Here is a 22,312-nt window from a genome sequence, read left to right as displayed (position 1 = left end):
CCCCCCCCTCCGAGCGTCGCGCCGCCGAATCCAAAATAAATAAATAAATAAATAAAAAGTCGAGCGCCGCCCTGCCCCAAGGTGCCGCCCCAAGCACGTGCTTGGTCGGCTGGTGCCTGGAGCCGGCCCTGCATGTACATCATACTGAGGCTCTGCAGCTTGAGCTTATCTCTAGTTTGAAGTGAAAACAGAAAAAAAATGAGGCATTTTGTCTTGCAATAATTCTGTCGTATATCCTATGGACAGAAAAAAATAAAAGTGACCTCTGCTGTTTCATCAGTTCAGGCAGAGGCAAAAAATTCCCCTCAGCATTTATAAGCATCATTTATCAAGTGCTCTTCCATCTACCATGTTCTCCCAAAGGAAACTATCCTCATCTCAAATTTCATTTCTGAAACTTTGGGGGAGGAGGGGGGGAAGTTGTGTAAGCCTTGAAAATGGATCGTTTTAATTTTCTGGAAAGGGGCCAAAAGTCTGCTACTCTCTAATCTGTCTCGTCAAGCCTTCTGCACTCCAAACGACTGCAATGATTGCTGGATGGATTTACTGTAGACTGTGTTATGTTGCAGTTATGCAGTTTCTGCTCCCTATCCCAGAGGCAGGGACATTTCCTATGTGGGTATACTGACTCCTGTATCCAAAGCACATTGGGGTACTTCAAGATTAAAAGGGTTGTATAAATGTAATATAATTTTTAACACATTGGACCAGATCTTCAGCTGGTGTAAATCAGCGTAGCTGCATTTACTTCAAAGGACATATGATGTGTGCATCAGCTGAGTATACCAGTACCATTTATTTTAAAGACTTTAAAGAAACACCCATAGGGGCTACATAAAGGCTGGCAGGAAGCTGCGGGGAGAGGAAAGGGAGGAGCTAGGGAGTTAGAGGCTGCTCTCCCCTGCAGGCTGCAGAAGCCAACAGTCCCTGAGGCTGCAAGCCTGACGCTGTCTGTAGCTACAAGGTGGTGGGAACTTCAACTGTAAATAAAGAGCATGCGTGATAGCACCAAAGCAGAGGTCTCTGGTTGATTTGTGGGTGAAAATGTGGCAGAAGAAAGAGGGGACCACCTGTTCCCTGTTACACATGGGGGCTTGTCTGGGACCTGAGCCAACAGACGTGGTTGGCAGCCTGGAGATGGAGGAGACCCTGCAATGGCTCATCAAACAGCAGGAGCAGATGCAGAAGGCCCTGCAAGGCTTCCGGCAGTTCCACCAGGCCGAGAGACAGGCCTTGCTAACCTGGCAGGCAGAATAGCAGAAAAGCCTACAGGACTTTGTAAGAGAGCAGGACAGTGTGCAGCAGCAACGAATGGTGAGTCTCACAGTAGGAGATGGCACCCGGCTGCCGTGCTTGGAACTCTGTAAAATGGGCTTGACCCAGATGCCTTCCTTGGTATATTCAAGCGGAGACCCATGGGCACCAGATGGGATAGGGCAACCTGGGCCTTACGGCTGGCTCCCTATCTGGTGGGAGAAGCTCAAGTGGCTTACATGGCCTTGAGCGAGGAACAAGCCCGAAACTATGAGACGTGAGGGTGGCCATCCTAGACTGCGTGGGCCTGTCGATGAAGAAATACTGCCAAAATTTCTGGTCAGCCCGATGGATGGGGGCTGTGTGGCCCTGGGCATTCGCTTAGAGATGATGGACTGGGCCACCCGTTGGCTGAGGCCCGAGACGATGGGGGAGATAATGAAGCAAATGGTGGGGGAGATAATGGATGCCCTCATCCTAGATCAATTACTACAGGGCCTCCCTGAGAATATCCGAGTCTGGGTCAGGCGACATCAGCCAAGTATGGTCGATGCGGCAGTCAAGCTGACCGAGGAGTACACAGGAGGCAGACGTTCCCCAAAGGAAGGGCCAACCCTGTAAAGATAGAGAGTTGGGGAAGAAGCTGCGGGAACGCTTTCCTGGGAAAGGCCCCGAGAGGAAGGAGGAATCCCAAGCAGCTCCCAGTAGAGTTGGTGTGATTGTTTGCTGGGAGGGTGGGCAGCCAGGACATAAAAAGGGGGACTGCACAGATATGGAATGTGGGTGGACCGAATTTTCCAGCTGAACTAATGTTGGAGGGCGGAGAAGGGGGCAGAGGCTGTCCACCATCCCGGTAAGGGTGGGGAGGAAACCCCATAGGGGCCTGGTGGATACAGCTTCAGCCTGCTCGCTCATCCAGAGGGGGCTGATAAAACCGCATTGGATAATTCCAGATGCACAGATGGCCCTGGAGTGTATCCATGGGGACAGGAGATACTGCCTGGTGGCCCGGGTGCCCCTAGAAGTGCAGGGAAGCTTTAAATGGAAGCGGGTCGGGGTAGTAGAGAGGTTACTGTACTCTGTTGTGTTGGGTATGGACTGGGGCCCTCCCCCCAGATGGAAAAGGAAAGGTTCCCTGAAGAAGGGGGTGGGGAGCTCTTGACTGAGAAGCCTCAGGGAGGAAAAGCAGCAAGGTCCTCAGGGTAATGAACATGAGAAACCTAGTCAACAGAACCTGGATAGGGTAGACAGAGGGGAAGGAGGTGTGGGGGAGATGGCCAGCCCAAGCCACTTAGAAAGAGAAAAGGGGCAACTGGAGGTCCCCACACCACAGTTCCCAGGAGAAGAAACAGGAGCTTGGTGGCTTGGGAGAACCCGAGGCCCGGGGTGTCCAGCAGGAGGTCGGGATTGGCTTCAACCCTCTACCTGAAGAAAAGGGGATAAAGGAGAAGGGACGCCCGCAGGGGTGCGATTGGTGTGAGGACCTGTGGGTGGCAACAGAGCTATAGGGACATCCACCCGCCAACCAGTGTACTTTTTGTGGGTGCGGGATGAAGGAACCCTCAGGAGATGATGCAGGTGATTGCCCGAAAGAGGGGGAGAGGCTTCCCCAGATGAAGCCCACCGGATGAGGGCAGAAAGGTCAAGGAAGGACAAACATGGCAGTTCATAAAGGGGGAGGTGTGTGACAGGGTGCTGGCTAGGAAACCCTGAGCCAGACCTCTGTCACGCTGGCTGAGTAAGCCCAGGCCTAAGTGAATGCATGTTTGTAAAGCACCTTGAAGAAATGGAGCTATATCGTGTGAAGTATTATTTATTTAAACAAAATAAAATTGGGGGCTGGGGAGGAATATTCACCTGAGCCTAGAAAACAGAAGAAAAAAGGTGGGCCAAAACAAAAATGTCCCTTTACTCTTCATTTGGTAACTTATAATAACCAAGCTGGATTTATCATTTCAAATAAATTATCTAATGAATAAGAGTCTTCTCGATCTGTAGTCATGCTTCATGGTACATAAATCAGGCAGATTGCCTATTAGAGTTTCACCTCTTCAAAAGAGCAGCTGTAGTCTTGCTCTAAATGTATTGGGAAGACATTAGAGAGACAAGAAGGGTGAGGTAATATTTTTTACTGGACCAACTTCTATTGATGAAAGAGACAAGCTTTCAAGCTACATAGAGCTCTTCTTCGGATCTGGAAAACTTGAAGATATGGCCTTTAGGGTCAGAACATGGTGTCCTCAATCAGAATCCAGGCTTATAAAAACCAGTATGAATGGGATGGTAATGTGCCAGGAAATAAACTGAGTCGCACTCTGGAAAGCAAGATTTTACTTCATGAGCCTATAGGACTGGGCTTCACTGATTCAGCAAGCAAGACCTCATGCTGTGTACAGACCTCAGGACAAAGAAGACAGACAATTGTTGAAACCATTTACAATGCATGGCAAATATTTTGCCTTATAACTAGGCTTCATTCACTAAATGACATGCTTGGTGGTTTGCTTTGATGACATGATGCCGTCGCTCGCTATAACTGCAAAACCACCGTGAGTTGACATTGTTTCCATGATTTCACTGGTTTTGTTCTAGGCTTACTTTTTTGGCATTTCTACCTGTTTTGTCCAAAAGGAAATGCTAAATTAGACATATCATCAAATATTTCCTTAAACCCTATTTTCCAGTTCTTGCATAGACCCAGAATACAATTTCACCCCTGTGCAGACAACTAGCACCAAGTGTATGGTTCACTTAGGTCCAACTTAAACCCTATCAGAAGGCATATGCAGAACTTAATATTCACTTAAGCCCTCAAATTAGCTTTTAAGTGGGATTTAAGTGGTGGCACAGAGAGCTGTTCAATTAAAGTAGTGTCCAAAATGTGCTTGGTCATATACACATGATGTGTATGAGAACATAGTCTTGTGAAATAACTTGGCAGATCTCAGTCCAGTTCTCAGTGGACAGAAAACATTCTCCCAGCTGGTACTTACTGGCACCCATTTGAGCAGACAAAGACTGAGAGGACATTGAATCTGAACTAACCTCTCGCCCCCAGAGTTGTTTCCTCCAGAGGAGGAGGAAACGAGTGCTGTTGTAATATTGTAAGTGTATCACAGGGTGACTGGCCCTTAAAGGGAAATGGGGCCAACCTGAGGGGGTGGGACTCGTGGGTTCAGGTGTTAGCATGGTGAATACTGGGCCTCATAAAAATGCTTGAGATACAACAGTTGTGGTGAGAAAGCTATGGCAGTGGCTACAAGAAGCAGGAGGTTCCTGCAGGGAGAGGACCTACAGGGAGCAGGTTAGGTTCCTGTGGAAGACCCTGAGGCAGGATCTGTAAGAAGCAGGGAGGTCCCTGGGAGAAGCTGCTGGAATCCCTGGGGAGGGGAAGTGTGGTATTCCAATAACTTAAAAACCGCTCAGGTAGGCAGTGGGAGAAACCTGCAAGGAAGAAAAGAGTCTGCAGGGAGAAAGCCCTGGGAGACAGTGCTCAGCTTACAGAACAGAGAAGAAGTCTGCAGGCCTGAGAGGAGGAGTGAAGACCAGGGAACTTCAGTGTAGCCCAATAGGGATAGAACCATCATTTGTTGGGATGTTTATTTGGATTTTCAGTTAGACTTTTGTTGGCCTGGAAGGGGACTGAACTGAAAGGTGCCCTGGCAGGAGGGCTGGGCTACAAAAGAATCAGAACACTGCAGAACCAGATTGGCTGACAATAGGGGGGCGCTAGAGTGGACAAGCCCCAGCACTGCTGCATCTTGGCTTGAGGGGGTACTCTGGTCCCATGGCCTCCATTAAAGTGTGGCTGCTCTGTGGCTCTCTGTCAGATGTAGTACGGTATTTGACAAAGTCTCCTACACCCACTTATGGTCCCCAGTTTGAACCTTCTCCTCAGGAGACACAAGCTTTCAGAGCTGCTCAGTTTTTTTCAGTTGCAAAAACCTAACTGAATGTTGCCTGCTTTCAGCTGGTCTAAGAAAAAAGCTTCAAAATCTTCCAGAAAAGCTATGTGGACTTGCTCATCCAAAGGAAATAACCAAAGACCATAGCCAGGATTTCGTGGCTCTTGTAGGGTCTTACAAAATCCTGTACACAGATTTGTGGGGTCAGAACACTTTGAAAATAATGCTGCTGTTAGTTGGTGAGGATAATGTGGTGTCACATTGCTGGGGTGAGGCTGTACTGCCACTGCTCTGCAGAGAAACAGATAACTTTATTCTCCAGGGCTGTTTGTCCAGTACTTTTCAACAGTGCTAAGACTACTTCTAAACTGGGGGGGGGGGGGAAAGAGCTAAATAAAGATATGGGAAATAGGAGATGTGATTTGTACCAGGCTCTAGGGGAATCACCAGCTTGATTAGTGTTTGTGTCACATAGCTACACTGCTTCAGTAAATTAGAGCATTTTTATATCTGTATTAAACAATGTGGTGCATAGTCCACCAGTCTGGCATAGATAGTTCCACATATATCTTCTAGTGAGTCAGCAATAAACAAAGTCTATGAATATTTACATCCAGCTGGAGTAGATCTATGTTCCCAGCTGAAATGTGTGACCAAAGTAATAACATATGCTAGAGCAGGGCTTAGCATACTAATGATGATGCATGTGTTTGATTGTCTTTGGAGTAGCATCCTCTGATATATAGATACAGGTTCTCTGGGGGGCAGTGCAAAGGGGATGTAAACCATCCCTATCTCCTCGTCTCGGGATTCTCCTGGTGTGAGGCAGTCGCTGGCTTGAGTAAGACCCTGCACCAGTGTAGAAAGGGAGTTAGGGACAGAAAAAGCAGGGGATGTGGCTTGACAGTACTGCACTCTGGCAATCTCTGGCTGGCAGACAGCCTCTTGGTGTCCATGGCCAGCCAGCACAGCTTAGAGCAGATTGCACCACAGCATGCCAGAGAACCAGCCCCAGAATAAGAGAACTTCTTTCGGCTACTTTGCTCCCCTTCCTTCACCTCATGCACTTCATGATCTGGTTCCCAGCGAGATGATGTGTATGTGTTTGTTAAACTTGATAAGAGCATCAGAGGTCAATGAAAGGAGGGGTTGTCATGGCAAGTGAAGTGGTGTAACTTCGAAAAATTCAAGTTTCTGGCTATCTGAATGTCTTAGAAAATAGTGACTTGGCAATGGAGCCTTTCATCTCTAGAGCTGTTTGAATCATGTGATAGTAGTTACAAGTCTTTGTCCCTGATCCTCTGGCTGGCAATTCAAAGGTGGCTTAACAATACCTTTCTACTCTGCTGGTTTCTGGGACGCAGCCCTGGCACTAGTCAGAGCTATCTCAGGACTGCTGTCACTTGCCCCATGGGTAACAGTCCCCCAGGGATCCTTTATGACAGCTGAAAATTGTCAGAGTAGAACAGTGCTCCAGCTACAGCCACTCTCTCTGGCAATGCTTCCTATATCAGCAGCAAGTGGGTGGTACAGAACCAGCCATATCAGCTCTATCCCATCCAGAAGTCTCCAACTGTCCCGTGTTGGCTGCTTGTCATCCAGCAGAATGGCACAAAGCAGGACAGGAATAAGGCTGGGGATATGGTCTATTACCATTTTTTTTATTTTCCAATGTTCTATATGAAATGAGATGATGGCCTCAGTCTTCTTCCTAGAAGACATCTGCCTGCATGACAAGTGCACAGTCAAAGCTTCAGAGTTCATGTTCAAGTTAGATAAATAATCACAAGTTTGGATGTACATCTGATCCTCTTGAGTCTGCAAGATTCAGCAAGAAATGTCAGGAGAATGGTCACACTCCTTGTGGCATTTTTTCTCCCTTCTTGTTTTAATGAGAATTCAGAAGTGCCAAGTTATCAAAATGCTTCAGAACCTAAAATAATTTTTTTAAAGGACGTTGGTTCTAAAGATGGCCTATGTGCCAGAGTTTCTTACGTTTTCTGAATCAGATCACCCATCCTCAATCCCACCTTCCACCTGTGTTGAGAGTCTTGCCAGAGAAGCTGAAGAGTGATTGGCTGTGGAGCTATTCTCAAAGGAATTCTTCCCCATACTCCAGCTGAAGGACATTGGTGGGGCAGGATGATGTGTATCTGTCTGTCTGTCCATCTGTCTTTCCTTCCAGGTTCTTGTATTCTATTGATAACACAGAGGATTACAGTACCCAGGGCAGTCAGTGTAGCACTTTTTATGAGCACTGAATTCATTTATATTATATATATATATATGTAAGTCCTCAGCTGGTGTAAATGGGCCTAATTCTGTTGGCTTCAATGAACCTATGCTGCTTTATACCGCCTAAGGATGTGGCTCCAAGTTTCCAGGGATGTTATTTCTGGAATATACTCCCAGTGTTATTTTACCTTAGAGACTTGTTTCAAGTTTTGTGATCTTCCCAAGATAATTTGTAAATGCTATTTTTAATTAGCTTGGGAGCAGGTAGATAGGAAAATTGGCTGAAACCCCAGAAGATAAAAGCACTTGGGGGGGGGGTGTAAATTATTTAAATTGCCTTTGGTTTGGCAGAAAGAAAGGGAAACGGGTTAGACCAGGCTGGGGAATAAATACTAGGAGCCAAAACTTTTTTTTTAATAACTCGCACTGTTTTTACTGCTAAGTGATATGATGAGTATGCATGGAATGGGGAGAGAAGAAGCCATGTTGGGGTGGAGAGATTGTACTTTCCCTTTTAAGGAAAAAATTGTGGCAGATGTTGCAGATAGAAAACCAATGTCCAGCAGTCAGGGTCGTAGGGCGGAGATTTAACTCTTGGCTTCTGGCTTCTGGCAATATCTGTGGAGCAGGCATGGAGGAACATGTAAGAGCAACATCGAGTGTGGGTTTGCATGTTTATACATAACTTACTAATAGTCCCACCTTTGCAGTTTCCCCACAACAGATTATCCCTGTTCTTGCAAGGGCACCATTTGCATGGGGGTGGGGAAGAGGATCCTGCCTGGGGCTGCTGTCAGCTATGAAATGGGCATACATTAGATCTGCTCTGCACACCTATTTAGGGGGGACATTTGTGGAGCCTCAGAATTTGCCTGGTTTTTAGGATGAGGCTTTATGAGCTGAACCAAATGGCATACAGGAACTAAGTTACTCACTCATTTTTTAAACATATTGAAATGCACCTAGAAACTATACAAAAGCAGTACATTAAGGGCTTTCACTTTTGTTCTGAAAGAGTTGTATTGTATCTGACACTCAGCAAGAAGAGCACCAGAAGGCTTTGAGTTCTGCCCAAAACCCCTTCTGTGTTTGCAAGAAAGGAGGTAAAGTGCAGCAAGTCTGGAACCAAACTAGTTTTTCTATGCCAAGGTTTAGGATTTTCATTTATTTCCCTATCACATTGTGCAATCTGCACAGTGATGCAGCTGTACAGCACTGTGTCCAACTCAATGAAAAAAGCCTCACAAATCATGAGGAGTAAATATACTGAACAAGCAATAGGTGTACACAGACAAACAGTTTATTCCTAGGGTCACAGCTCACTGGAACTCATTCCAGAGAAAGTTTTGATCTCATCCAAAGGCAGTGAATCGAGAAAACAAGCTGCAATTCCCATCTGTGGGCTTAACAAGGATCCCAGGAGACCCAGTGTGTTATCAGTGAACAGAGCATACTGATGAAATTGGTATGTGACTTACCTCCTCAAGGTCCTTCTTCCATTTTACTTGTCGTGGACAATTGAGCCAATGCTATGTAAGAAGCGAAAGATGACAAATTTGCATATACAATATTTTGCACTCCGGATGAACCTACTAGTGGAGGAAAAGAGTTCATTGGAGTGAGGGGAAGGGGAGACCTAGGAGTAAGAGTCTGTGTGGAAGATGTCTGGGGGGACTTAAGCTTTGGGAAACCCACAAAATGTGGGTCCCCAGTCTACATTATGTTATTGGCAGAAAAGGAGCTTTTATTTTAAAAGGTTAGAGATGGGCTTAATGGCAAAATTTTGATTTAGGTTTCAAGCTCCTCAGAGTTTGGCGTGTTCAGGTCCACAGTTCTGGATCAGCTTGTTCAGGAGATGAGACTGATCAACAAAATTCAGATTCATATCTTGGCCATTCCCCATGTTTGGGAGCCTTAGATCTGTGGTTTTGGTTCAGGCAGGTCATTTTCTGCTAATCATATCGTATTTACACAACAGGATAGGAAAGGAACCCTGAAACTCCTCCTTCCAGGGACATTCTTCACACTGGGTGATCAGCACAAGGCCGGTTTACAATTCTTACAGTCAGTGCAGAACCTCTCCTTCCAGCCCCCAATGCCACGTCCACCACCTTTCTCAACATGGTGAAGCTTTACCCTTAACCTAAGGTCAGACTTTTACATTTATTTTATTTTTCCCTTGCAGGAATAAGATAAAAATTAGAGCTGGTTGGAACAGAGAGTGTCTCTCATAACATAAGAATGGCCATAGTGGGTCAGACCAATGGCCCAACTAGACCAGTATCCTGTCTTCCAACAGTGACCGGTGCCAGAGGCTTCAGAGGGAATGAACAGAACAGGGCAATTATGGAGTGATCTATTCCCAGCTTCTGGCAGTTGGAGGTTTAGGGATACCCAGAGCATGGGGTTGGATCCTTGACCATCTCAGTTAATAACCATTGATGGACCTATCCTCCACCTATCCCCCCATAGTCATCTCTTTTTTTCTAAGCTGAACAGTCCCAGTCTTTTTCATCTCTCCTCATATGGAAGCTGTTCCATATCATTAATCATTTTTATTGCCCTTCTCTGTACGTTTTCCAATTTTAATATATCTTTTTTTGAGATGGGGTAACCGGAATTGCATGCAGTACTCAAGGTGTGGGCGTACCATAGATTTATATAATTATAATATTTTCTGTCTTTTTCTCTCTCCCTTTCCTAATGGTTCCTAACATTTTGTTCACTTTTTTGACTGCCGCTGCACACTGAGCAGATGTTTTCGGAAGGCTATCCACAGTGACTCTTAGATTGCTTTTTTGAGTCATAACACCTAAAAAGAATGGCTCAGAGATGTGGGAATCTCCTTCACATCCTCTCCAGTGAAGACCAATGCAAATAATTTATTTAGCTTCTCTGCAACACCCTTGACATTCTTGATCATCCAGTGGCCCCACTGGCTGTTTGGCAGGCTTCCTGCTTCTGATGTATTTAAAATTGTTTTGCTCCCTAAGAGTCCCTGGATAATATGCATCCTGGAAGATGTAGTCTGTCCAGAGAGCCATACAGGAGCATAAGGTGCATCAACTAGAACTCCCATGATGCACTGGGGTATCATTTTGAATAAAAAATATTTTACTGTTTGGGGTTTTTTGATGAAATATTGAAATTTTCCACAGGAAGTTAACACTTTTCATGGGAAAAAATTGTAGTTGAAAATCCAATTTTTCAATGAAAAACAATACAGATGGAAAATTTTTGACCAGCCAGCCCTAATAAAAAGAAAATCAGAGCTATATTTTTAAAAGTCTATGGCACCCTCAAGGCTGCTTCATGAGAAAGCTGGGCCCAAATCAAGATCCCTAAAATGAGGCTGAATTAGGGCTGTTGACTAATTGCAGTTAACTCACACGATTAACTTAAAAAATTAATCACAATTAAAAAATTAATTGTGATTAATCACAGTTTTAATTGCATTGTTAAACAATAGAATACCAATTGAAATTTATTAAATATTTTGGATGTTTTTCTACATTTTCAAGTATATTGATTTCAATTACAACACAGAATCCCAAGTGTACAGGGCTCACTTTATATTAATATTTTATTACAAATATTTTCACTGTAAAAATTATGAGCAAAAGAAAGAGTATTTTTCAATTCACCTCATACAACTACTGTAGTGCAATCTCTTTGTTATGAAGGTATAACTTACAAATGTAGATTTTTTTTTGTTATATAACTGCACTCAAAAACAAAACAATGTAAAATTCAGAGCCTACAAGTCCGCTCAGTCCTACTTCTTGTTCAGCCAATCACTAAGACAAACAAGTTTGTTTACAGTTACAGGAGATAATGCTGCCCCCTTCTTATTTACAATGTCACCAGAAACTGAGAACAGGCATTTACATAACATTTTTGTAGCCGGCATTGCGAAGTATTTACATGCCAGATACACCTCTACCCCGATATAACGCTGTCCTCGGGAGCCAAAAAATCTTACTGTGTTATAGGTGAAACCGCGTTATATCGAACTTGCTTTGATCTGCCGGAGTGCACAGCCCTGCCCCGCCCCGGAGCATTGCTTTACCATGTTATATCCGAATTCATGTTATATTAGGTCATGTTATATCAGAGTAGAGGTATATACTAAACATTCATATGCCCCTTCAAGCTTTAGCCACCATTCCAGAGGACGTTTCCATGCTGATGACGCTCATTAAAAAAAAATAATGCAGTAATTAAATTTGTGACTGAGCTCCTTGGGGGAGAATTGTATGTCCCTTGCTCTGTTTCACCCGCGTTCTGCCATATATTTCATGTTATAGCAGTCTCGAATGATGGCCTAGCACATGTTGTTCATTTTAAGAACACTTTCACTGCAGATTTGACAAAATGCACAGAAGGTACCAATGTGAGATTTCTAAAGATAGCTACAACACTCGACCCAAGGTTTAAGCATCTGAAGTGCCTTCCAAAATCTGAGAGGGACAAGATGTGGAGCATGCTTTCAGAAGTCTTAAAAGAGCAACAGTCCGATGCGGAAACTACACAACCCAAACAACTAAAAAAGAAAATCAGCCTTCTGCTGGTGGCATCTGACTCAGATAATGAAAATGAACAGGCGTCGGTCCACACTGCTTTGGATTGTTATCGAGCAGAACCTGTCATCAGCATAGACGCATGTCCTCTGGAATGGTGGTTGAATCATGAAGGGATATATGAATCTTTAGCACATCTGGTGCGTTAATATCTTGCGACGCCTGCTACAACAGTGCCATGCCAACGCCTGTTCTCACTTTCATGTGACATTGTAAACAAGAAGTGGGCAGCATTATCGCCTGCAAATGTAAACAAACTTGTTTGTCTGAGTGATTGGCTGAACAAGAAGTAGGACTGAGTGGACTTGAAAGCTCTAAAATTTTACATTGTTTTATTTTTGAATGCAGTTATTTTTGTACATAATTCTACATTTGTAAGTTCAATTTTCATGATAAAGAGATTGCACTACAGTACTTGTATTAGGTCAGTTGAAAAATACTATTTCTTTTGTTTGTTTTTTACAGCACAAATACTTGTAATCAAAAATAAATATAAAGTAAGCACTGTAAACTTTGTATTCTGTGTTGTAATTGAAATCAATATATTTGAAAATGTAGAAAACATCCAAAAATATTTAAATAAATGGTATTCTATTATTAACAGTGTGATTAATTGCTATTAATTTTTTTAATTGCTTGACAGCCCTAGCCTGAACCAAAGCCCCAGGTAAGAACACTCATGAAGTCAAAGAAGACCATCTCCAGATCCAAACTTTGCAGGTGCTCACTCTCTTTATAGTGGGCTAACTCAGAACGTTGGAGAAAATTCAGATCTGGAATTGCTATTTCATCTTCAGCCAATGGAAGCAGGGGCAGGCTCCTGAACTTCACAGCTTGGACCTAATTACAATGTATTCTCAGCATGTTAGAAGATTCCTAATTTAATTACATTCCTTTGCAGCTTCTCCATTACACTCAAGGTTTAGCATCCAACAGGAGTTGTAAAGAGAGTGTAGTGTAATTGATAACAGATGAGATTAAAAATGTCATCCTTAAAGACAAAACAAAAGCAATGTAACACATTTATGCAATACAAAAGAATTGCATGTTTGTAGCCTAACATCACTCTGTGAAGTATTAATAACCCTGTTACTTGTCAGGCCCCATGCCAGTGCCTCTTCCTGGCAGGAAGATGTCTGCAGGTGCCCAGCCTCAGTTTACCCCCTTCTCCGGGTCACTGCTAATACTCCTCAAATATTCTCCTGGGCAGAGGATCCCTTGTCATGGATAATTCATTATTACCTGGCTCAAGGATTTAAGCTCAAGTGCCATACTATAACTCCAACCACCTTATGCTCTGCCACCTTTTTCACTCTTGACTTTCTTCAGGCTCCAGTCTTCCTTGTAACAATGGAATAACAATGTCCACCCACCCTGGGCTTAATAAAAGTCTCATGTCCGTCTTGGATTCTTTCCCACCTCCCTGCCCTTTGTACAGGATAGTTGCCACAGGAGCACTCCCCTGGGTCTTTCTCTTGCTCCAGAGTCTCCTTCTCCCACTACCCAGGCATCCTGGCTTGTAGCCAATATCCCTTTTCTAGGGAGCAGCGAAAGCCCCATGTTTGTTCTCTCGATCACTTTACTGATTTGTCCATGTTCCTTCCAATATAGTCCAACTGGGAGTCAGTGGACCAGTCACAGGTGCACTGGCCTCTTCCTTCTTAAGGGGGCAGGGCCACCTTGTGACAATCCCCATTTTACAAATGGAGAAACTGAGGCTCAGAGAGGTTAAATGAAATGCCCAGTGATCAAGTGGCAGAGCTGAGAATAAAATCCAGCAATCTGATTCCTAGGACCAAATTCTCAACTGATGTAAATGGTTGCAATTTATTTACACGAGCTGAGGATCTGGAACTTAGTCTTCTGTTCTTACTCTCTCATGCAAGGTGTTGCATTTATAAAGGACTGATGCTGCAAAGTGCTGAGCACCGCCTGGATGGTGTGTTGGGGGGGGAGGGGAGGGATACCACAACTTCCATGGGAATTCCAGGCCCTTTTTTCCACTCAGGAGGTTCTCCTCACTTTGTAGGATTGAACCATAGCTTGTAAAGTACTTCGGGGTCCTTTGTGATGAAAAGCGTCTACATAACTGTAATGTAAGATGTTATCTTTGTGAATACATTACCTTTATTTCATTATCACTTGGAGATTTAATAAACAGGGTGACTACTCCATTCTTAACCTTAATCTAAAATGAAAAAAAGGCAACCCACCTGATTCCCTTTTAAAGTTGCCAGTTTGCTCTGATCAATTACTCCCGTAGAAAGTCCCTTTGTGTTCTCTTTGTAGTCCATGTAGATTCCTCCACTGGGCAGGAGAGTGAGATAATCAATCTACAGCATCAGATCCATCAATCAGGCATTGATGTCTGTCTACCTTTGTTCTCTGTGCTTACACCAAGTTTTACAAGAATTACCCTAATGTTTTTTTTCCTGTCATCTTAATTTGGAGGTGAGCCATATCAGTGTGATTATAGTCTACTCTTATCCACTGCCAAGTGGTCTTAGTGAAGTCACTAGACCCAGGAGTACTGAAAACTGGTCTACACTATGAAGTTCAATGTAAGTCACCTTGTGTCAACCTAGTTGTGCATGTATCTACACTCAAATTTGTCTCCCGCTGCTGTGAACACCCCATTACAGCACTGCAGTAACAACACCTCATTGGACAGCATTGAGCCACGGTTGATGTACTGAGGTTGACAGAGTGCCAATGTAGACACTGCATGACCTATGTCAACCCTAACAATCCTCCAGCAGCTCTCCCACAATGCCTCTGTAAAGATCCATGGGACTAGAACCAAGGTCTGTGGAACCTGGGACTGCTGATATTGCCACTTTGCCACTAGGAGGCCATGTAGAGCTAGATCCAAGGAGCACTGTGTAGATTAGGCAATGCAGGAAGTACTACCCAAAGGATTCAGAATGACAGCACCCTGTGGCCTTCTGATTGGCCCATGCTCACTATTTAAATTGGGAGGGTGGCCCAGGAAGCTATCTGAGAAACCATGCAGACTTCTGGTCTGCTGTGACTCCAGACCTCACCTCGCTTTCTGATTGCTAGTCTCTGACCCCAGCCTGACTCTGACCCTGACTCTTGCCTCCTGATTCCAGCCTCGTAATTACCTCTGATCTCCGGTCTCTGACCCCAGCCTGACTCTGATCCTGATTCTTGCCTGTTGATCTCAGCTCTGGTGATTACTCTGAGCCCTACTCATTGACTACTGCCTTGTGGCTGCCTGTAGTAGTTCCGGGGTGGGGCTCGTCCCTTCCTGGGGCGCCTGAAAGTCAGGCCGCCCCGCTACAAAGTGAATAACAGTTAGGGCCCCAACCTTTGGGTAGGGGCTAAGCACACAATTGACAGTTCAGGGCTCAGGCCCTTATGCAGGGACTGAGCACACAATTAACAGTTTAGAGCTCAGGCCCCTATGCAGGGACTGAGCACACAATTAACAGCTCCGGCCCTGGGTCAGGGCGGGGCAGCACACCAATAGTCAGTCAGTGGCCCAGGCCTTGTAGCAGGGGCTGGGTCAGTTTGGGTTAGCCCAGGCCCTAGGTCAGGGCGGGGCAGCCAACGGATAGTCTGTCAGGGGCCCAGGCCCCTTGGACAAGGAGGAGGAGAGACTGCCACCCGGCGCGGGGTGTCAGGGGGGAACACAGGCCCACCCACTCTACTGTGTTCCAGCCCGGGGCCCTATCCGCAGCAGTCCGTCTGCCGCGCGGTCAGTGGGGATCCTGACCGCAACACACTGACATGGGTTCGGGGTCTGCTATCCCCAGGCCACTTCCCATCTCCTTTTCCATGGGTACCTGCTCCTCCTGAGTTCCGTCTGCTGGGTCGCAGATCATGGGCTCCTCCGGGCCCCGAGCACCAGGTAGGTCTGTCGCTCCCTCTGGGCCCTCGGCGGGGGGAAGCTCAGACTGCTCCTCAGGATACCGGGCTCTCGGCAGGCTCGGCCAGTCCTCCTCAGGATACCGGGCTCTCGGCAGGCTCAGGTCCGCGGGAGCTCGGGCACCAGCGTCTGTCCTCTCCCGCTGCCGGCCAGCTACTGAGCGCTGGGGCCTGGCCTTTATACTTCCTGCCCCGCCCCTTGACTTCCGGGGGGCGGGGACAGGCCGCGGTGGCTCCGCCCACTCGGGCGGCTTTTCTGGCTCATCGCTTCCTGGGGCGCCTGGAAGCCAGGCCGCCCCGCTACACTGCCCCTTGACACAACCCAGCCATAACCGCTAAACCAGATTACCTATGCCCTGGACCCTCGCAGTCCGATGTTGACTGCTGTAGTATGTGAACTCCACAACCTAGGGATTATGGAGCCAGAAGCTGTCACCCCGCCCCCACTTAAAAACCCTGCGTATTTTTGAAATGACTTTTCCTGATGGCTCAGCTTGGCGAGCACACCTTGCAGCTCTCTTTTGTTGTGTACAACTGACCAACTGACCATGCTGGTCACAAACTCCTGCCTGGAGTAGACAGGAGATATTGGAGCTCGGGCAGTGGGGAGAAGAGGCCGTGCAGCCACAGTTATGATGCAGTTGTAGAAATGTGGACATCTACGAGCAGATTGTATGGGGGCTTTAGGTGAAGGGGTATGACTGGGATCAGAAGCAGTGCTGCATGAAAGGAAAGGAACTGTGGCAGGCATAGCAGAAGACCAGGGAGGCCAACAGTTGATCTGGTACCAAGCTGCCGACCAGCCGCTTTTACAATGAGCTGCATGCCATATTTGGTGGAGACTCCATCAGCACCCTGCAGAGCACTTTGGATACCTCCAAGGAGCCCAAGATACAGACCCTGCTGTGAATAGTGAGGAGGAGGAGGTAGGGGACATGTGACCAGGGAGTTCAGCTATGCTGTGAACCAGGATCTGTTCAAGACTCCACCGCAGTCTAATCAGTCCCAGCAGCTGAGCACAGGTGAGCCCAATGCAGGGGAATTAACCTCAGGTATGTGTGTGAATACATTTCCCTTTGCAATGTTTAAATGTCCAGATGGTGCCTGACCCCAAAGTAGCAGGACACAGGTATCGACTTTTCATTGTTTTACTTGTACTGGAAGAGAGAGTGATTGTCAACTGCTCTTCATTCCTCAGGGTGGGCATGTGGAGCAGGTTGTTTATGTACACAGGGGTGTCCCTTGTATCCTCCTGAGACATCTTGATGAAACTGTCATGGAGGTACTCTGCAATGCTAGGGATTCTAGGGATGGCAGCCTTATTTCTTCCTCTGCAGTAGGACGCTTTCTCCTGCCAGTCTGTAATGACTTCGGAAAGCACCATTGCCATACACAGGGTATCTGAACTCACAGATCAGTGACAAACACGGTGTAATTATTATAAATGTACAGCAAGATTCATAGGTGCATTAACAGACAGTGTTATATTCATAGATGTACACCAACCACCACACAATTCCTAATAGCCCCCAAAACTTCAGGGCCAGGTACAGCACAGTCAGCCATACCATGTTATTGTGGCTGACTATTAAAGCGCTCTTTCAAGTCCTCCCCCAGCTGCATAGCTCAGCACTGAGCTGATTGTCCTTGTGTTAAACTCATCAGACAGCCATTCCACCTTTACCCTCCACTCCAGCGTCAACTTTTCTCCTTTGCCTCACAGATATTGTGCAGGACACAACAGGCAGCTATCACCATTGGGATATTTTTTTCTCACTCAGATCCAATCTTATGAGTAGACTCATAGACTTTAAGGCCAGAAGAGACCACCATGATCTTCTAGTCTGAGATCCTGCACATTGCAAGCCCCAGAACCTCACCCAACCACTCCTGTAATAGACCCAGAACCTCTGGCTGAGATACTGAATTCCTGAAATCATGATTTAAAGACTTCACGTTACAGTTTACAATGTAAACACCACCAACATCTCTTCAATCTACTGAGCGCACATTCAACTGTCATTCTGCACCTGCTGAGCCAGTAGTTGAATCTTTCCTTGCTGCTGTCAAGTTGGCTGGTGTATGGCTTCATGAGCCAGGGAAACAAAGGGTATGCTGGGTCCTGCAGGATCACTATTAACATTTCAACATCACCAATGGAAATCCACAAGTCAAGAAAGAATGTCCCTGCTTTCAGCTTTCTGAACAGTCCTGTGTTCTTAAAGATGAGAGCATCATGCACCTCCCCTGACCTGCCAGTACTGATGTTGGCCAAGTGTCCCTGGTGATCCACCAACACTTGCATAACCCCAGAAAAGCAGCCCTTTCTGTTGATGTACTGTGTGACAAGGTGGGCTGGTGCCAAAATAGAGATGTGTGTGTCATATATTGCCCCACTGCTGTTCTGGAATCTCACTGCTACGAATCCAACCACTAGGTCCTGCACATTGTCCAGAGTCGTAGTTCTGTGAAGTAGGAGACCATTAATAGCCCTACATATTTGCATGACAATGGCTCTCCTTGTGAATTTTCTCACTCCAAAATGGTTTCCCACTGACCAACATTGCAAGCTTCCATGGAGTGCTTGCCACTCATTTTGCAACTGTCAGTGCAGTTCTCACTCTGGTGTCCCTGTGCTAGAAGGCTGGGGTGGGGTGAGCTGAGCACATAGATCCAGGAATGTGGCATTGTGCATCCAAATGTCCTGCAGTCACTGCTCATCATCCCAAACCCACACTACCGTGTGATCTCACCAATTTGTACTGGTTTCTTGGGCCCAAAGCAGCTCTCCACCATCTGCCGCTGCTCTCTGAATGCCACCAACAACCTTGAATTGTTTTTTGCTGTGTTCCACAGCAATGTGTCCTCCATGGAGTCATCAGGTCCCCTGCTGCTGCGGGGATTCTTTCTGTGGCTCTGCAGATACTGGAGGATCTGCGTTTGGAATGCTTATGACAATAGCGCAGAGCTGCGAAGGCTCCATGTTTCTGTCAGAGACGGTGAACAGCGCCGCATGGGATTGTGGGATTTTAAAAAAGGTGTGAAAACTATGGGATGGAAAAGGGTGCATGATGGGAACTTGATGCCTTGCTCCCAATCACCCCTGCACAACTCGTTTCTGCCCCCCCCATACATTGCCAAAATGTCCCAAAAGGAAGTGCTGTGGGCGATAGCAAGTTGTACGCTGGGTTACCTCCCCGAGATGTACTCCACGATGCATCACCACAAGCACTCCTAGTGAGTACACGCAGCACTGATGCAAGGAGCCAAGTATGCACGAGTGATCTACTAATTGCAGCAGATGTCAGAACTATTCTTTATGAGTGTATTGTGTGAAAATATAATGATCTTGAAACATCAGCCTGATGCTTTCATGATGCTCTTTGACACTGTCATTTTAAGGATGGAGTCCAGTACAACCCAAGCTTAGAAATATTTAAAAAGCATCATATCAAAATGGCATGAGGATCATTGGGGTCAATTTTTGCTTAAATAAAAAGTGATGTCGTGAATTTAACTGAAAAGTATTCCCATTCAATAGCTATGAGCTCTTATTAGGCCATATTGTAAGACATATACTAAAAGTACAGATAAAGTACTGTTAGAAATAGAAAACAAAATGCAGAATAAATAGTAAATTTTCACTGTGGCGAAAGATTAATAGAGGAGTGCCTTAAGGATCTGTGTACTATGACGTGGTGTTTACTATGTTTATTAACAAAATGGAAAAGAGGGTGAGCAATAAGGTGACAACATTTGCAGATGACACAAAATAATTTAGGCCACTTGAAAGTAGAGAAGACTGAAGAATTTCAGAAGGATCTAACAAATGTAGGCAGCCAGACCTTATGATAGCAGATGAAATTTACTGCTGACAACTGCAAGATAATGAACTTTGGAAGGAACAAGTTAACTGCTCTTAACCATTGCTGAGTTCTAAATTAATTGTAACCACTCAGGAAAAATACTTGGTCATCGTGGACAGCTCAGTGAAAATCTCTGCTTAATGTACAGCAGCAGTCAAAAAAGTAAATCATGTTAGAACATATAAGGAAGTGGATAGAAAATAAATAGGAGTTCTATTTTGGGGGGGTTATTAATTTCATTTTGGGATGGGTTATTTTTAGCAATTTTGAGTTTTATTTAGATGTCCAAAAACTAGTAGTTTGGGGGCTTTCTATTTGTAATACAGTGTAATTTGTAATCTCTTTGTAATGTTCCTTAGTGCACTTCAACATAACACTGTTTCAAACAGCACTATGTTAAAGCACACTAAGGATATGTCTACACTACCCACCGGATCAGCAGACAGCGATCAATCCAGTGGGGATCGATTTATCGCGTCTCGTCTAGACGCGATAAATCGACCATAAAGCACTCTTCTGTCGACTCCTGTACTCCACTGCCACAAGAGGTGCAGGCAGAGTCGACGGGGAAGTGGCAGCAGTCGACTCACTGCGGTGAAAACACCACAGTAAGTCAATCTAAGTACGTTGAGTTCAGCTACATTATTCATGTAGCTGAAGTTGTGTAACTTATATCGATCCCCCCACTAGTGTAGACCAGGCCTTAGGAACGGTTAGTGCACACCATCTGGGTCTACACAGATCAATTAATTTGCAACGCATTAGTGCACTTCAGAAATCACACTCCCATAATCCACACAACTGCTCCGTGTCAACTAGACAAACACTTAAATACAAATAACCATTTCCAGTATTTTCCTGGTGTTTATTGGATAAACACTTATTCATAGATTCTAGTGCTGGAAGGGACCTCAAGAAGTCATCGAGTCCAGTCCCCTGCGCTCATGGCAGGACCAAATACTGTCTAGATCATCCCTGATAGACATTTATCTAACCTACTCTTAAATATCTCCAGCGATGGAGATTCCACAACCTCCCTAGGCAGTTTTTTCCAGTGTTTAACCTTTAATCATTCTTGTTGCTCTTCTCTGGACCCTCTCCAATTTCTCCACATCTTTTTTGAAATGCAGTGCCTGGAACTGGACACAATACTCCAGTTGAGGCCTAACCAGTGCAGAGTAGAGTGGAAGAATGACTTCTCGTGTCTTGCTCACAACACACCTGTTAATGCATCCCAGAATCACATCTGCTTTTTTTGCGACAGCATCACACTGTTGACTCATATTTAGCTTGTGGTCAACTATAACCCCTAGATCCCTTTCTGCTGTACTCCTTCCTAGACAGTCTCTTCCCATTCTGTATGTGTGAAACTGATTGTTCCTTCCTAAGTGGAGCACTTTGCATTTGTCTTTATTAAACTTCATCCTGTTTATGTCAGACCATTTCTCCAATTTGTCCAGATCATTTTGAATTATGACCCTATCCTCCAAAGCAGTTGCAATCCCTCCCAGTTTGGTATCATCTGCAAACTTAATAAGCGTACTTTCTATGCCAATATCTAAGTCACTGATGACTTCTTTCTCTCTTACTTTCTTTAAATCAAGGGTGCTATGGTTTCATTCATAGATAAACCAATGTTATGACCACATCTAATATACTGTATTCAGTCCTGGTCATCTTATCTCAAAAAAGATACTGCAGAAATAGATGGGTCCAGAGGTGGTAATTTAAATGATTAGATGAAAACTTTTAAATTGAAAGATTAGGACTGTGGTTTAGAGATGAATAAAAGGAAACATGAGAGAGAGAAAAAAAATTATGGTATACAGAAGGTAAATTGTGTGTTCCTATTTGTCCTTTCTCCTGGATAAAGGGACATTTATACAACAAGGGATATTAAATAAAATTAAAATTTAAAACAAATAAAAGGAAACTGTTCCCCTCAATGCATAATTAATCTGTGGAACTCATTGCTACAAGATGCATTTGAGGCCAAGAGCTATCCTATGAGGACATTATTCCATAATTGTCCACTATAGTGCTTCTTGTATCCTTCTTTGAAGCATCTGGACTGGTACTGGCCACTCTCATCTATGGGATACTGGACTAGATGGGCAAGTGGTTTGCCTTGCTATTAGAATTCCAATGTTCCTAAATTCAGTCTTGGATTCCACAGCCCAACATAAAAAGATGCACATTTCACAAAAGAGAATACTTTCCACTCTATAATGTTATGTAATAGGTGTGTTTGTGTCTAAAAATATTCAATAGCCGAAAGGGATCATAAAAGACTAGCTGCATGACAAGATACCTGCCAATGGGTGGTTTTGTTTTAGGGTTGTTGGTTTTTGTTTTAATCCCTATAGGTAGTTGATCATAAACCAGACCTGGGGATCGGATTATAATAATAATTCTTTCCCCCTTTCATATGAGGATCTCAAACCACTGGAACAAGATTAAGTAATAATTAGCCTCATAAACACCCTTATGAATTAGATATTATTAAACTGAGGCACTGAGAAATTGTGCCACTTTCCCAAGATCACACAGCAAATCAATGGCAGAGCCAGTTATAGCACTC

General features: G+C 44.9%; 1 protein-coding gene across 1 annotated transcript in view; it reads left to right on the top strand.

Annotated features, from left to right (window-relative positions):
* Window positions 1-22,312, top strand: part of LMNTD1 (lamin tail domain containing 1) — a 321,294-nt gene that overhangs the window by 297,189 nt on the left and 1,793 nt on the right. Inside the window, exon 16 of the mRNA XM_034782870.1 lies at window positions 9,373-9,542. Within this exon, the coding sequence (XP_034638761.1) occupies window positions 9,373-9,522 (150 nt within the window). The 3' untranslated portion in view covers window positions 9,523-9,542. The remainder of the gene's footprint in view (window positions 1-9,372; window positions 9,543-22,312) is intronic.

This window comes from Trachemys scripta, chromosome 1, assembly GCF_013100865.1.
Source record: "Trachemys scripta elegans isolate TJP31775 chromosome 1, CAS_Tse_1.0, whole genome shotgun sequence".
NCBI classification, from domain to species: domain Eukaryota; kingdom Metazoa; phylum Chordata; order Testudines; family Emydidae; genus Trachemys; species Trachemys scripta.
Note: the sequence above shows the minus strand (reverse complement) of the source record. Positions and strands in the feature narration are given on the sequence as shown.